The 14611-nt window shown below is 35.1% G+C and overlaps 1 protein-coding gene across 3 annotated transcripts in view; it reads left to right on the top strand.

Annotated features, from left to right (window-relative positions):
- NLGN4X (neuroligin 4 X-linked) overlaps positions 1-14294 on the top strand; it is a gene marked incomplete at both ends in the record, with an annotated part of 108367 nt that extends 94073 nt beyond the window's left edge. For all 3 annotated transcript variants that reach the window (XM_079538779.1, XM_079538778.1, XM_079538780.1), the window contains 3 exons: positions 3074-3259; positions 5530-6319; positions 13445-14294. In XM_079538779.1, coding sequence (XP_079394905.1) covers positions 3074-3259; positions 5530-6319; positions 13445-14294 — 1826 coding nt within the window. The remainder of the gene's footprint in view (positions 1-3073; positions 3260-5529; positions 6320-13444) is intronic.
- Between the last annotated feature and the right edge of the window lie 317 nt (positions 14295-14611).

Raw genomic sequence — 14611 nt, 5'->3', positions numbered from 1 at the left:
GAACAAATGTCCCCTAAAAATGTTTGGGACATTTCACTCACACATGTTGTGCTCAGATTCCTCTTTTTCTGCTGTCGCTGTTTGTGGCATTTTGCAGCAGGAGATCCATGTGGATGTCCTTCTCAATCACTGTATAGTTATTTAATGGAAAACAGGTTATAAAGTCAAGAATGGAGTATTACAGCCAATGTGTTTCTGGTTCATTATATGGAAAGGAAAAATTGTTATTTGTTGCCTATATTCAGCGCTTGCCATCCTTTCTTTGTTTCATTAGGATAGTGAGAAGGGCTTCTGTGTCCTATTAAAGTACTAATCCATGGATTTTCAGTTCACAGACTGTCCTATAAGTTGTACCATACTGAAAAATGGAAAATATTCTTACTGCACTTAAAAACATGTGCTTACAAGGCACAAAGTATAATCTAAAAGTAAATCTGTATTCCTGATTGTTTAGGACATAAGAGTCACATACAAATAAAGTGTTCTGAAATTTTCATAGTGGTTACAGGAAAATAATAATTAAAAAAATCCGTTAGTGTTGCATATTTCTGGGCAAATAGCTACTCCTTGCCTGAAATTCCTGAAATGGATTTGAACAAAAAATTTGATTAAGTATTCAGAACATGAAAGAAAATATATCCTCATCAAGAAGATACGGACTTATGATTTCAGTTTTTGTCATGTGGGGCTGACACTTTACCTTGATGCGTAGTTTTTAAATTAAGAAAAATTGCTCTTGCAATTAATAAGAATCATCAGAGAACTGTTGAAACGAACAAAAATCTTAATTTGTCTAACATCATATCTGCATTGACTGCAGTTTTACTCAGTCAGTTTTTAGTTCATTTGGAAAGAATTCAAAATTACAAATATCAACCAGCTTTATCCTGATACTGCTAGAAGAGCTGAAACATGTTTAAGATCTGAATATTATTTTTTATAATTATACTGTGCTGCTTTGAAGGTTACAACAGTCACTTTCTCTCAGGGAGGTCATAGTTCAGACTAAATAAAAGCTTAACTATAGAATATTACAGAAAATTGAGGTAAACTTCAACAAACAAAGTCAGCAAGGGGGTTATTCTTTCCTTGACAGTCTTAAAAAGATAATAAAGGCATGTGAAAAAGAAGACAGTTGTTAAATATATATATAGAGAGAGAGAGAGAGAGAGAGAGAGAGGGATTAATAGTTTGTTTCCTTCTTTTTCCTCTTTGGTATGGAAGAGAAAGAAGGTGTTACTGCAGTTCTGCCTCCCTTGCTTCTGATTGTTAGAGGTTTTAGTTGTTGTTTTATATGAAAGCCATGTATATTTAGCCATAGAGTTATGACTCATATTACTGTAATTGTATAACATTTTTTAAAAAAAGAAATAAAGAACAAATGAAACATTTATTGACATTAAATATCAATTAAAATTGCTAATTAAATATGATTTTTTTATATGAGAGGTAATACTTTTCATTCATTTATGGCTGATCTTACATGTAGAAATTTATGTCACTATGATGTAGTCTATATGATGCTATAAATTTAGAGTTTAGTTCTTTATGTGGCATTACTTTTATATATTGAGGCTGGATTTGCACCTCATTTTAGAAATTTTATCATAGAAAGCATTATGGAAATGCATCTGTGAATGTTCAAAACATACGATTTCTTCTTTACTTTCACCTTCTTTTCCACTTCCTCCATTTTCAGTCATTTAATTACTCAAACTTCGTGAACTTCCCTCCTTTTTGTTACTGAAAAATACCTACAAGCAGTACAAAGAAATCTGTTTCCATTTGCCAGTATTTGTATGTACCACAAGGGTTTTTTTTCCTTGGGGTCTTGGGTCTCCTTCCCCAACAGACCAGAAGACATTGGCATAGTAGGCTGAAGTGGCTCAAGGCTGCAGATGGTTAATCTGGCTTCAAACTGCTCTGGGACTCTAGATCTCCTGAGTTGTGAGGCCTCTTTCTGGCTAATTTTCTGAAGTGATAGCTTTTAAACATTAGTAACTGAGTCCCTTGTTTTCACTTGACATGTTGCTGCCAGCGGAGCCTAACTCAGTGATGTCCACCTGAAAACATCCATTTGATTTAAGGTATTTCTTATAGACTACTGACTTCCAGTTGTCTGACAGTGAAAGTCTGTAGGAGTTAAAGAGTGTAAATTGTAAGTACGTGACTTGATGCAGTAATTGTGATGTAACGCAAGGTCTAGACCGTGAATGATAGGCAGCGTGGCTAATGTTTCACATTAGTTGGTTTCAGAAAAACAAATTAATCTTGGTCCTAGTCTTCTGGTCATTTGATTCTAAGCAGCAAGACAAGCAGCAAATGTGTCGTTCTTTGTTTCTAAAATCTGATAACTACAGTACAGGAACAAAAAACAGTAGCACAGTTTTTCCTACCGTTTCCAAGGAAAGAAACAAAACCTGATTAGTTCAGATAAAATCTCCCTACTAATGGCTGAATTGTTCACAGTTTACTTGCTGTCTTCCTAATAAAAACCCTTTGAAAAATTTGAGTGTGATTTTTTGTCATTGTTTCCTGTTCCTTTTACTATTTTCTTTTTTCTGAGCATGTCCGTCCTTATCAAAAGTAGAGTGATTTATAGAGCTATGTAGGTCAGGAGAATGCTGGTCCAGGTTAGGAAGCATTTAAATGAATGTGTTAAGGGAGCATTGCTCTTAGTGGAAGATTTGGTGTATGATTTGCTGCTGTGTGTTGCCTTTACCGAAAAACAATTTCTTAAGCTTTTGTACCTTAATAACATACAGCTATTAAATGTTTAATATCTTCAGTCTGTATATTTTCACTGATATGATGTTATTTCAGAAAAAGAAAATAATGATTTTGCAAAAATAAAACCTTTGCAGCAGAGCAAAACAAACCAAAATCAAACAGTGTGCAGAATTATTTCTACTGCCTGCGCTGGAGACATTTAACTAGGACCGTAACCTTTAAAAAAAGGGGAAAAAAAATAGCCCAGAAGATGAAAATATGAGAGTATGTGTTGTGAATGTGTGGATATCCTGCAGCCAATTCTGTGTCTGGTGAACTAAAATTATCCCTTTTTGCCTTATAGGTTTTTTAAGTACTGGGGACCAAGCTGCAAAAGGCAATTACGGATTGCTTGACCAAATCCAAGCTTTGCGTTGGATTGAAGAAAATATTGGATCTTTTGGAGGAGACCCAAAAAGAGTTACTATTTTTGGATCTGGGGCAGGAGCTTCCTGTGTCAGTCTTCTGACGCTCTCTCACTATTCAGAAGGTAAGGAAAGCGTACAGTAATGGAGAAATGATTCTTTTATGATCTTTTGTAAAACAAAGCAAAATAAAACAGAATATATATATATATTTTAAAAATAGCCAAATCAGTAGATAGAATTATGCTACATCTGTAATTTTTGTAAAATACCCACTATTTATTGTTCTAGATTTGTATTTTGCATCATAAACATTCTTGTCTACCCTCTCAACATGTATTTAGATTATTTCCTTAATTAATAACAACAGAACTCAAACTTAAAAAATTAATATAACTCCCCACAGTTATTGTGAGATCCTACACAGAATTTTTAAGATTTTGGCAGAATGTCTACCCTGAAAACAAACAAACAAACAAACAAACAAACAAACAAAAAACAGCAAAATACAAGGAATGTATGGAACTGGTACCATATACATAATTTTCTCTGAAAGTAACGCTAATATAATAAAATAGGAAGCATTATTTTCAGTGTAGCCCTCATAGATACCTGTTGGTAATACCAACACTGCAAAAAAAAATTATAATAGAAGACAAAAAAATTGCTGTGGTTTCACACTGGTGGGAAACTGTGCTCCACTGCGCCACTCTCACTCATACTCCTCAAATGAAGACAGAAAGAAAATGTGATGAAAAAAGCTTATGTGTTGGAATAAGGACAGGGAGATCACTCTCCAATTACCTTCTCAGGCCACACAGACTTATCATAAGTAAACTAATGCAATTTATTGTATTTTGCTAATAACAGGCTAGAGCAGTGAGAAACTAAAAAAACACCTTCCCCTCACCCATCCTATTCTGCCTCCTTCTGAGCAACACAGGAGAATGAGGAATGGAGACTGCAGTCATTTCATAATGCTTCATCCTTGCCGCCCCCCCATGGCCACTCAGCCCCTGCTCCACGTGGGTCCCTCCCACAGTGCTGTTCTTCCTGAACTAATAACTTTGTAAAAAAAGCCCAATACAGCTAAATATCTATCATATTCATAATACCATGCTACTCCTATCATACAGAAATGTATGGAAGAAAGCTCAGCTCTAGCAAGCCATTGTAGAATGATTGCTGTAAACACATCCTATTTGGAAGCACATAGAATTATTCCTGACAATTTAGGGTAGTGACACAATGGCATACAGTAAGTAACGGTTGAGTAAGCCCTGCCAAAAACAGGCAGATGGAACAATGGAAAGCCTAACCAATGACATCACTGAAATTTTGTGATATGTGCAGTAAGTTGTTACCACCAAGGGTCTATTGGTCTCAGTCATTTTTCCTTGTAAATGCTTCAAGGTCTTCAAATGCTTTTGTAGCTCTTGCTGTCTTTGGTATTTCAAGAGTTTGAATGCAGAAATCTTGTGTAGAAGAGGCCCAAGCATTTTAATTTAAGTATACAATAGGTCTTTTTACTGACTTTACTAGGAAAAAGGAGATGAGGCAGATCTTCCAGTAAGCTCCGATTGCTTTTCAGTGCTTTGCTGTCACAAAGAAGCTCTTCAGTCCTAGTCTCTGTTTGCTCTGTATATTAATACATCTAAAACAACCACAAGGAACTATTTATTTTTGTCTTATATTCTTCCAAAACATGCAAACATATTTTAATTCGCCATATAGGTAGTACTTACATACAATCATGCGTATTAATTCACCATATAGGTAGTACTACACACAATCATGCATATATGTATATATATGTATGTATATTCTTTACGTATGTATACTTCAAGGTGGTAAAGAAAAATGTCAGAGGAGAGGGATTAAGCTTATTAAATTGATTTTAGCAGAGCACATTTTTTTGTATTAAATGATGCATGGCTTCTGTGAAAGAAATGAGAGTGTGTAATTCTCGTTTGACCTTTAAACCACTGAAGAGTGCATTTATGAGAGTCATCGACATGGCAAAGAGGTTATGATTGCTTGTAGCTGCCACCCCTTTACAGAAAAATTTTACAGGACTACCACTGTGCTAAAATCAGGGGACTTCCATTAAAGAAAAAGAAAACTGCATTACAAGCATGAGTTTTATTCTTGAAACAATAATCTGAAACCTTAATTCTTTCTCTATATGAGCAACAAGAACAAGAGAGATTTAAATTAATAGCCTATTACAGACACTGTAAAAAGGAAATAGAGAGAAAATTATATGCAAACTGAATTGAAATATAGGAATATGCATTCTTTAGTCAAAAGCATTCTTTGCTTAGTGAAAGCTGCTTTTAATTTTATTTTATTTTTAATATAATTTGATTTGCATTTAAACAATTTGCACCTGCAGGTTTGTTCCAAAAGGCAATCATACAGAGTGGAACAGCCCTGTCCAGCTGGGCAGTGAACTATCAGCCTGCCAAGTACACTCGGATATTGGCAGATAAAGTCGGCTGCGACATGCTGGATACCACTGATTTGGTTGAATGCCTTCGGAATAAGAACTACAAAGAACTCATTCAACAGACCATCACTCCAGCCACGTACCACATTGCCTTTGGCCCTGTGATAGATGGAGATGTGATTCCAGATGACCCTCAGATTCTCATGGAGCAAGGCGAATTCCTTAACTATGATATAATGCTGGGTGTGAATCAAGGGGAAGGTTTAAAATTTGTGGATGGCATTGTAGACAATGAAGATGGTGTTTCTCCCAATGATTTTGACTTTTCTGTCTCCAATTTTGTGGACAATCTATATGGTTATCCAGAAGGAAAAGATACACTCCGAGAGACCATTAAATTCATGTATACAGACTGGGCAGACAAGGAAAACCCTGAAACAAGACGAAAGACCCTGGTAGCACTTTTTACTGACCACCAGTGGGTTGCTCCTGCTGTTGCCACTGCTGATCTGCATGCCCAGTATGGATCTCCAACGTATTTCTATGCATTTTATCACCACTGCCAAAGTGAAATGAAACCAAGCTGGGCTGATTCAGCTCATGGTGATGAAGTCCCGTATGTGTTTGGCATTCCTATGATTGGCCCAACAGAATTGTTCAACTGTAACTTTTCCAAAAATGATGTCATGCTCAGTGCAGTTGTTATGACATACTGGACAAACTTCGCCAAAACTGGGTAAGTTTGACCTCTAGCATTCCTTCTTGTTGATAACACGCTCCTAAAATAGTCAAATTACCATAGCAGTGGCTCCAAGCCTGTATTGTGACTTACGATTATAGCACTGTTTAGTATGTGTGAGGCACTATGTAACTGGGGCTTATTCATATTTAATAGATTTTTAATTAGTGTGTTCCTGCAAACTATTTTCTTTCAGTAGCTCAGTGAGAAGAATAATGCACTGTATTTTTGATTCAGAAATAGGGCAATTATTAAGAAAAAGCCTTTTTTAGAGAAAAAGCAGTTCACTAAGATGCTGAAAAATCAGAGGAAATGTATTCTACCAGAAGAAAGAACAGTCAGGCAGATAGAGCTTATGTCTTAGAAAAGTAAGAAAGTTGTTTTCTTTTTAGTGACCTTCATAGGAATGGGAGCTCAGAGAAAAAGTGAATCAGAAAGGCAGACACTAGAAAGATTATTTTTTTTTCCCTCTGTAGGCTGTAATGGCCATAATGAATAGTGGGATGGGATGAAGAAAAGACTCAGATATAAATTTTGCTTTGAGGTTAAAAATTCAAGTTAATTCTGCTTACAAAATAATACATCAATATTTTGCGGAAAAAGAATTATAGACATGAAAGAAAAAAACCCTCAGAGCAGCTTAATATGTGAGTGCTATTAATAATTTCTCTGTTTTCTGTATCATTCCTCTAAATATTATTCTGGTATTTTACATGTACAGCAAGGACTTTTTTGTTGACCTTGAGTCTTCAGTACTGAACAAAGATACTTATGGCACAACGGTGCTGTAAATCTTCCCATGCTTAGTGGCGGGATTGGACTCTGAAAATCACAGCTTTACTGCAGTGCAGTTAGTAATATGCAGCGTTATAAGAAAAATTAAAAGACGCCCATTGTGAAACTTACAGCTCTTAGCAATCTTTAACATATCAAGATGATGTTCAAGGCAGAGACTTTTTGCAGTCATAACAAAAACCTTGATATTAATTAAAACACAATCCAATATTTCAGCTCACTTTACAAAGCAAAAGAAAACTTAGGTGCATTGTAGACAAGCAGGTACTTTTGAATGCAGAAATCCCATAGCACTGACGCAAAAGCGAATAAACTGTGAAATATTTAGATGTATGTGGAAACAATAAGACATCAGTTGGATGATTGGGGTAGACAAACTGGTGAAAGCTTGGCTTATGGACAAATAATGCCACACGTTGACTGTAGTGCACATTCAAAAAGAGTATTTTATCATGATTTTGTTTTTGTATGAATTAAGTGTCACGTGTACGTAGAGGACATGAGGTTCTTGCAAATGTGCAAGATTGGAATTATTACAGAGATCTCCACATTCCCACTGTTAGTAGCAGTTTCTTTTATGATTATTCCCTGTACAGTAAGTTGCATCTAAACAATTTTTAGGAAGTTTCTTTCAGCCCCAACTGCCACTATTACTCATAGTTGCAAGCAGTTTGCAGCTGTTTCTACTTGAAAGCTAATTTCAGCAAGCTACACTTAACCATCATCCAGTTATGAACCCATGTGTTAGCCTTTTCAAAACCTTGTTTCTAGCTTAGCCTAGAAATAGGGAAGTAATTTGTTACAGAGCAGGTGAGACAAACTAGATTTGGGATATAAAAATTGCATGAATATATGGCTTTTGATTCCACTGTGTGGAAAATTATATGTGAGAGCTTCATTAAGAGGTGCACTTAAAGCTTCAGTCCACTGTCAGTAGTACTATCCTAACAGAAATTGTAATTTTATATGCACAAATGTTCTGTCAGTTAGGGCCGTGTGTTATACTCCTCGCAGATACATCAGCAGAGGGAGCGGGGATGATGTGAGGGGATGTGTGCCAGCCCTTAATGGATATTCTGAAAGTGACACTCTTGTGAAGAAGGGTTTGCAGTTTCACAAAGTGGATATGAAACTATGTTCTCAGAAACATTTATCAGGTTTCTAAAAATTACCCTCTTTTGAGTAGTTAAAGTACTCTGAGTCTTTGTCCACACTTATCCATCTCTTCTCAAGTCAGATGTGGGAAAGATATACGTGTAAAGAACAAATCCCAAATTTCTTTGCAATTCAGAGGAATACTCCTGAATTATTTTATTGTCACTGATTCTGAAGCAAAATGTTAACTGAGTTATTAAGGATATCTGTTCAGTTTGCCTTTTTAAAGGAAGACATAATTAAACTTACAAAGAGTAAATGTATTTTCAAATCAATCTTCTGTGAACTCCTTTATGAACTTTGCATTTCTTTTGATGTTTTTCTCTGAAGGAATAACGGTTTTCAATAGCGAGTCTGTTGGTCAGATGAAACAGTATTTATGCATTGCTTTCCTCAGTAGCTCATAGCTGATTGGAAGTATGGCAACAGTGGGAACAGGTAAAAGTGAGGGAAGGAAATATAGGCAAAACCATGATTGTGTAGCAGTGTTTCAGGGAGGAATGGCAATCTCAATAATAATAATGAGAGATTACTTAAAAAATCAAGGAAAGTGTGAAGAAACTCTACAGAGTTTTTTTTTTTTTTTTTTTTTCTTTTTTTTTAAGTATGTATTAAAGAAGACTGCTTAAGGAAAATAAATTACCAGTAGGCCTTTCAGTGGTTTGGAAGCAGACTCATTGTGTAACTGTCAGGACATTTTACTCTCTGATGAAGTAAAAAAATGACACCAAAAATGAAATGCATTAATGTAACAATTCCATTATGGTGACTAATAGTTAATGCTCTTGCAAAATTACATAAAAGAAAAATGTCATTTCGACATGCTATTTGGAATTCTGGATAAGAGAAAATTTCCTAACATTTCTCAAAATTCTTCTGGTGAAACAGAAGACTCTATGAAATAGAGTTCCCTTATTTGCCCTATGGGTCACCTACTAATTCTTGTGAACAGGAATGTGTGCTACTCTTCAGTCAGCATTTATTGCAGACACATTTACTTCATAGCACTTCAGAAAAAAAAATGTACATTTGTAACCCAAAAGGTGAGAATTTAATGACAATAAACTGCAACATGTTAAATTGAGCAAAGCAGTGCAGGTTGAAAGTGGGAAAAAGAAAGTGATAGGTGAAGTCAGATGATTTTGCATTTTAATAAAAAATGTAAGATAAGAAAGATTGTCATGTATATTTCAGACAAATTCATGCATTTCACGACAGGAACATTTTCAGGGGTAGAATCTGTTTAATCTGAACTCTATAAATTATGAAAACAAATCATCAGAGGGAAATAAGAGCAACAACAAACATTATTTTTATTCTAGCAATAGGATAAATAAAGAATTACAAAAAAAAATTCTAACAAAAAATATTCCTCCCTATCAACCACTGAGATTGGGAACCAAGCTATGCACTGTGAGATTTGTTACATGAAAAAGTATAGAACTGAAAAACTATTCAGATTGTATTTTTATCATCATAATTAGAATGTGTTTTTAAAGGAAAATCTTCTGTCTCCTTTTGTTCTGTAACTACACACTGGAACCATACGAGAGTCCAGAAACACCAAATTGATGTGAGAGGCTAAAAAAAAGGAAAACAGAAGTTATAGTTAATGTAGCAGATCAAAAGTTTTTTGAACAGCTAGTTGTATAGGAGAAAAGACAGTATCTACATAGGTCCCTCCAAAAGTAATGCCTCTTGTTTATTTCCATGGAAACTACAACAGATGCAAAGAGCACAGCAACACTAGCAAATTCTCAGCTACAAAACACTCTTTTTCAACATAGTCACCACTCTGAGTAATGTGATGAGCTGATTGAGATGCTGTTCATTTTGTAGCATGACAGTTGTGCTTGACCATCCAGAACATGGCTTGCCTTTCACACTGCTATCCCCATGGCTGAAATGTACCACCCACCATTTCACTGTGTTCACATCCACTGTTTGGTCTCCAGAAACATTCAGTAAGTGTCAATGAGTGTCAATTTGTACCATTTTTTCTGCATGGAGGAATTCAATGACACGCCATGTCAGAAGCCATTTTGTCAGACTGTCCCACTGCTGCCATACCACCATCATCTACTACTGATATTTTGAGCCAATATGATAAAATAAAAGGCATTACTTTTGGAGCAGGCTTTGTACATCTATATTTTATGGCTATCCACAATACTGGAAACGTGTTTTTTTTTTAATAGGATACTGGAAAAAAATATTTATAAGATAAACTGTTTAACATCACCAGGAAAGGACTCATCATGTCATAACTTGTAAAGTTATGATGTTATGAAATATCACCAGTGAGCATAGAAGGAGGGACAAAATAAAAATTTTCTTATTTACATCCACAGGATGATTGTGGTAAGTTATGTTACTGTGTATTAGATCCTTTAGCTAGAACTATATTTAGTCATTTTCTTATGAAAAAATTATTTAGGTGCCTATCTTCCAAGTTCAGTTACACAATATTAAGACCATCTACTCAATTATTGATTAACCCTAGAATTGATGCCAACAATACGGTTTAGTATCAACTCACATGCAGTCGTTGTGTTTACGACTGACTGCTTTTTTTTCTGTTCATTGTTTTATTGGGGTATTTCATGCTAATATATGGCCATGTAAACAAATCCCAGTATATAAGACTAGTCTCATGTATCTGTAGCTTTCCCTCTTGTGTTTGGAGGAGGAGTCAGTACAAATCAGTATTCCTAATAGACAGTTAAAAAGGAGACCTGGAGTTACCAAATAGAACAGCAAGAAAGAAAAGGAAGGTTAATATTTATATATTCATAGGCTGTTTCTAGAGGAAGAATTTTCATTTCAGAAAGTTACTTGCTAAAATCATTGTCTGCATCATTTGTATATGGACACTAAAAAAAAAGTCTAAACATTTTGGTAATTTCTGTTTTGATAAAGTTCAATTTCCTTTTACTTTCAGCGAGTCCTGGATTCTTCCTTCCTCTTTCTTAAACTATTCATGAGAAGAGGGAAGGGATTAGAAACAAAGTATAGTTAGCTGAACTACTGAACTTCTTCATCTCCTCTACTATGAATGAAGTACAACTCATTTACATGAGCTAGTTTAATTTACGTCTTATGTAGGATCCTTTCCAGAGTCTGTGAGTCTGAGAGTCTGTTCTGAATCAGAACAGCAAGAGGGAAGAACACAAGGGGCGTTTTAGCTGTAACTCTTCCAGGATTTTGAGTGTCTGAAAGAAAAATGCTTTGCATTTTAATAATCATGTTGATTTTTTGTTTGTTTTAGAATTTATGTGTTGAGCCCAAATGCACTGTGGCAGATATATTGTGCTGGGCCAATATCTTCCCTTTTGAATTTGCTAAATCCTTCACTGTGCTCTTTGAGAATAGAAGAAATACTTTCATTTCCTTCCTCAATGCATGTTACAATCCTTCAAAGTATGAGCATATTAAAATCCAATGCCTCAGTACTTGGAAACTGATTTTTTTTTCAAGCTTCAGCCATAGTGAATAATTAATAAAAAATTACTATTTTCAGAATTTACAGAATTTATATAAAATAATAATAATAAAAAATAGCTACCATTCTTGAACTTTTAGTTTATATCCTATTGAGATGGGAAATACTTTATCCAGTATAATATGGAAACCCACATACATAAACAAAACAAAGTACTTAAATTACACAGAAAATGAATTATTTCTTCAACTTGAAAAAGGAAAAAATATTTCAGGTAAACAGAGGAATGAAAGAATCATAAGATTATCAAAACCAAATTATCAGTCCATTTTGAGAACGGTTAAGGAATAGATATTTACAAACAACAAAGGAGCACTAAATTTGGCAATCGTGCTTATGGGCCTTTGGAAACAGAAATGAAAAAAAAAAAAAAAAAGCTTTAAAATATGTAACAGTAGTTCTTCATATTCCCATAACATTCATAACAGTATATTGGAAGAAAAGGAAAATATTAGAATCATTTTCACTGGAAATAAACTAATGCATATGGGAATGGAAAGGAGAATGGAAAGTTTTCAGAGCAAGGCACAGAAAATAAATCATATGCTCTCAGTAAAATATATCACAAAGTCTCTGAAAATATGCTTTACGGCTAGAGAGGATTAAAACTAATGTAGGTCATAATAGTAAACTAATAGATTTATTTTAAACTCTTTATTTGTTCATGCCCAGAGAAAGTTATATTTATCTAAGTAAGGCTTGCCAAAATTATAAGGGTATGTGTATGTTAACCACATTTAAATACCTATTATGTTACAGACTTGTCTTTATTTTGAATCTTTATGAAAGAAATAAATGAGAAGAAAAGATAGAAGATACATAATTGCAGTAAAATATTTGGGTTAAGTTCAGTAAAAAAGGATAATAACATTTTTTGAATTCAAATATTTAATTGCAATTGTTTTTAAATGCCATTACTTTGTTAACTAATATAAAACTTGTCAGCTAATGTAGGTCTTATCTATAGGAGCTGGGACAAAACTACAGCTTCTAAACCCATATATAGTTCCTTGTGCACTGAACACTTAATGCAAAATGCAAATTATGGACTGATTTGTGGCAGAAAAATAGTTCAAAGTCTTATCCCAAAGCAGATATCTGAACAAAGGGGTATTAATAGCTCAGTAAAGGAACACAGGGACATATTGTCCCAAATACCTGTATTAGCCCTGATACTTGTGTTTTGAAGCCCTGTGTAAGACACATTCATTATAAACTTTCATGATCACATGTATTTTCAACATTTTCATAGAGATTAGATGCCTAATTACAACAGTGGAAGTAGTGGTATAGTAACTGAGAATGTTGATGTCAAATCTTGAGAAGAACTGAGCCTAAACCTTTGCAAACTATGGGAGAAGATAATTAATACTTCTCTAAGACTACTTTAGTGTATGTGACTGCCTCACAAAACTCCAGATGAGCTTTTGGTAACTGAAACACATCCTTTCTTTGTTTTCATTCAAGAAAGAATTGTTGAATCTAAGATACATTGTACTGTAAGTATTTAGACTTTTGTTTACATAATAACGTGTAGTGTAAATGTTGGGAAATTTTCCAAGCTTCTCTTTTTGGGTTAAGTGGAGGATTAACCCTTAATTAAGGGACAGAATTTTGTTATTGTTGTTGCTGCTCTAAAATGACTATAACATTGCTTTTTATTTTTGTAGAGATCCAAACCAGCCTGTTCCACAAGACACAAAGTTCATCCACACAAAACCAAACCGCTTTGAAGAAGTAGCCTGGTCCAAATACAATCCTAAAGATCAGCTTTATCTGCATATTGGCCTGAAACCACGAGTTCGTGATCACTACAGAGCAACAAAAGTTGCTTTCTGGTTGGAGCTTGTGCCACACCTTCACAACCTGAATGAAATTTTTCAGTATGTTTCCACAACAACTAAAGTACCCCCTCCTGACATGACATCATTTCCTTATGTTACCCGACGCTCTCCTGGTAAATTGTGGCCAGCCACCAAACGCCCAGCAATGACACCTGCCAACAATCCCAAACATTCAAAAGACACTCATAAAACAGCTCCCGAGGATACAACAGTTCTGATAGAAAACAAGAGAGATTACTCTACTGAGCTGAGCGTCACCATTGCTGTGGGAGCATCCTTGCTGTTCCTCAATATTTTAGCATTTGCTGCATTATATTACAAGAAAGACAAGCGGCGTCACGAGACTCACAGGCGCCCTAGCCCCCAGAGGAACACAACCAATGATATCGCACACATACAAAATGAAGAGATCATGTCATTGCAGATGAAACAGCTGGAACATGACCATGAGTGTGAATCACTGCAGGCCCATGACACGCTGAGACTAACCTGTCCACCTGACTACACGCTTACTTTGAGAAGGTCTCCAGACGACATTCCACTCATGACTCCCAACACCATAACCATGATCCCAAATACATTAACAGGAATGCAGCCTTTGCATACTTTCAACACCTTCAGTGGAGGACAAAACAGTACGAATTTGCCCCATGGACATTCAACTACTAGGGTATAGCTCAGCCCTTCCCCCTCACAAGCCACCTGGAAGAAAGAAAAAAAAAAAAAAAAAAAGAAGAGGAAAAAGTTATAATACCATTCATTGAACACCTTGTCCAAATCTTAAGTAAAAACAAGTAAAAGAGAAGGACAGACATTATTTTCTTACTGTTCCTTCCCAAAGAAACTCTCTGATGTTAAAGATCAACTATAAACCCTGTGAAATGTGAAAAGTGTACATTGCTGTTACAATACTGCTTTAAGATCTCAACCCCTTTAATTGAAAGTTGAGGCCAGAAGAAGTCACTTAAAATGATGTTTTGAGCATATCGAGCA

The sequence above is a fragment of the Tetrao urogallus genome (assembly GCF_951394365.1).
Source record: "Tetrao urogallus genome assembly, chromosome: 1".
In the NCBI taxonomy this organism is placed as follows: Eukaryota; Metazoa; Chordata; class Aves; order Galliformes; family Phasianidae; genus Tetrao; species Tetrao urogallus.
This window is presented reverse-complemented; position numbering and strand designations above follow the sequence as displayed.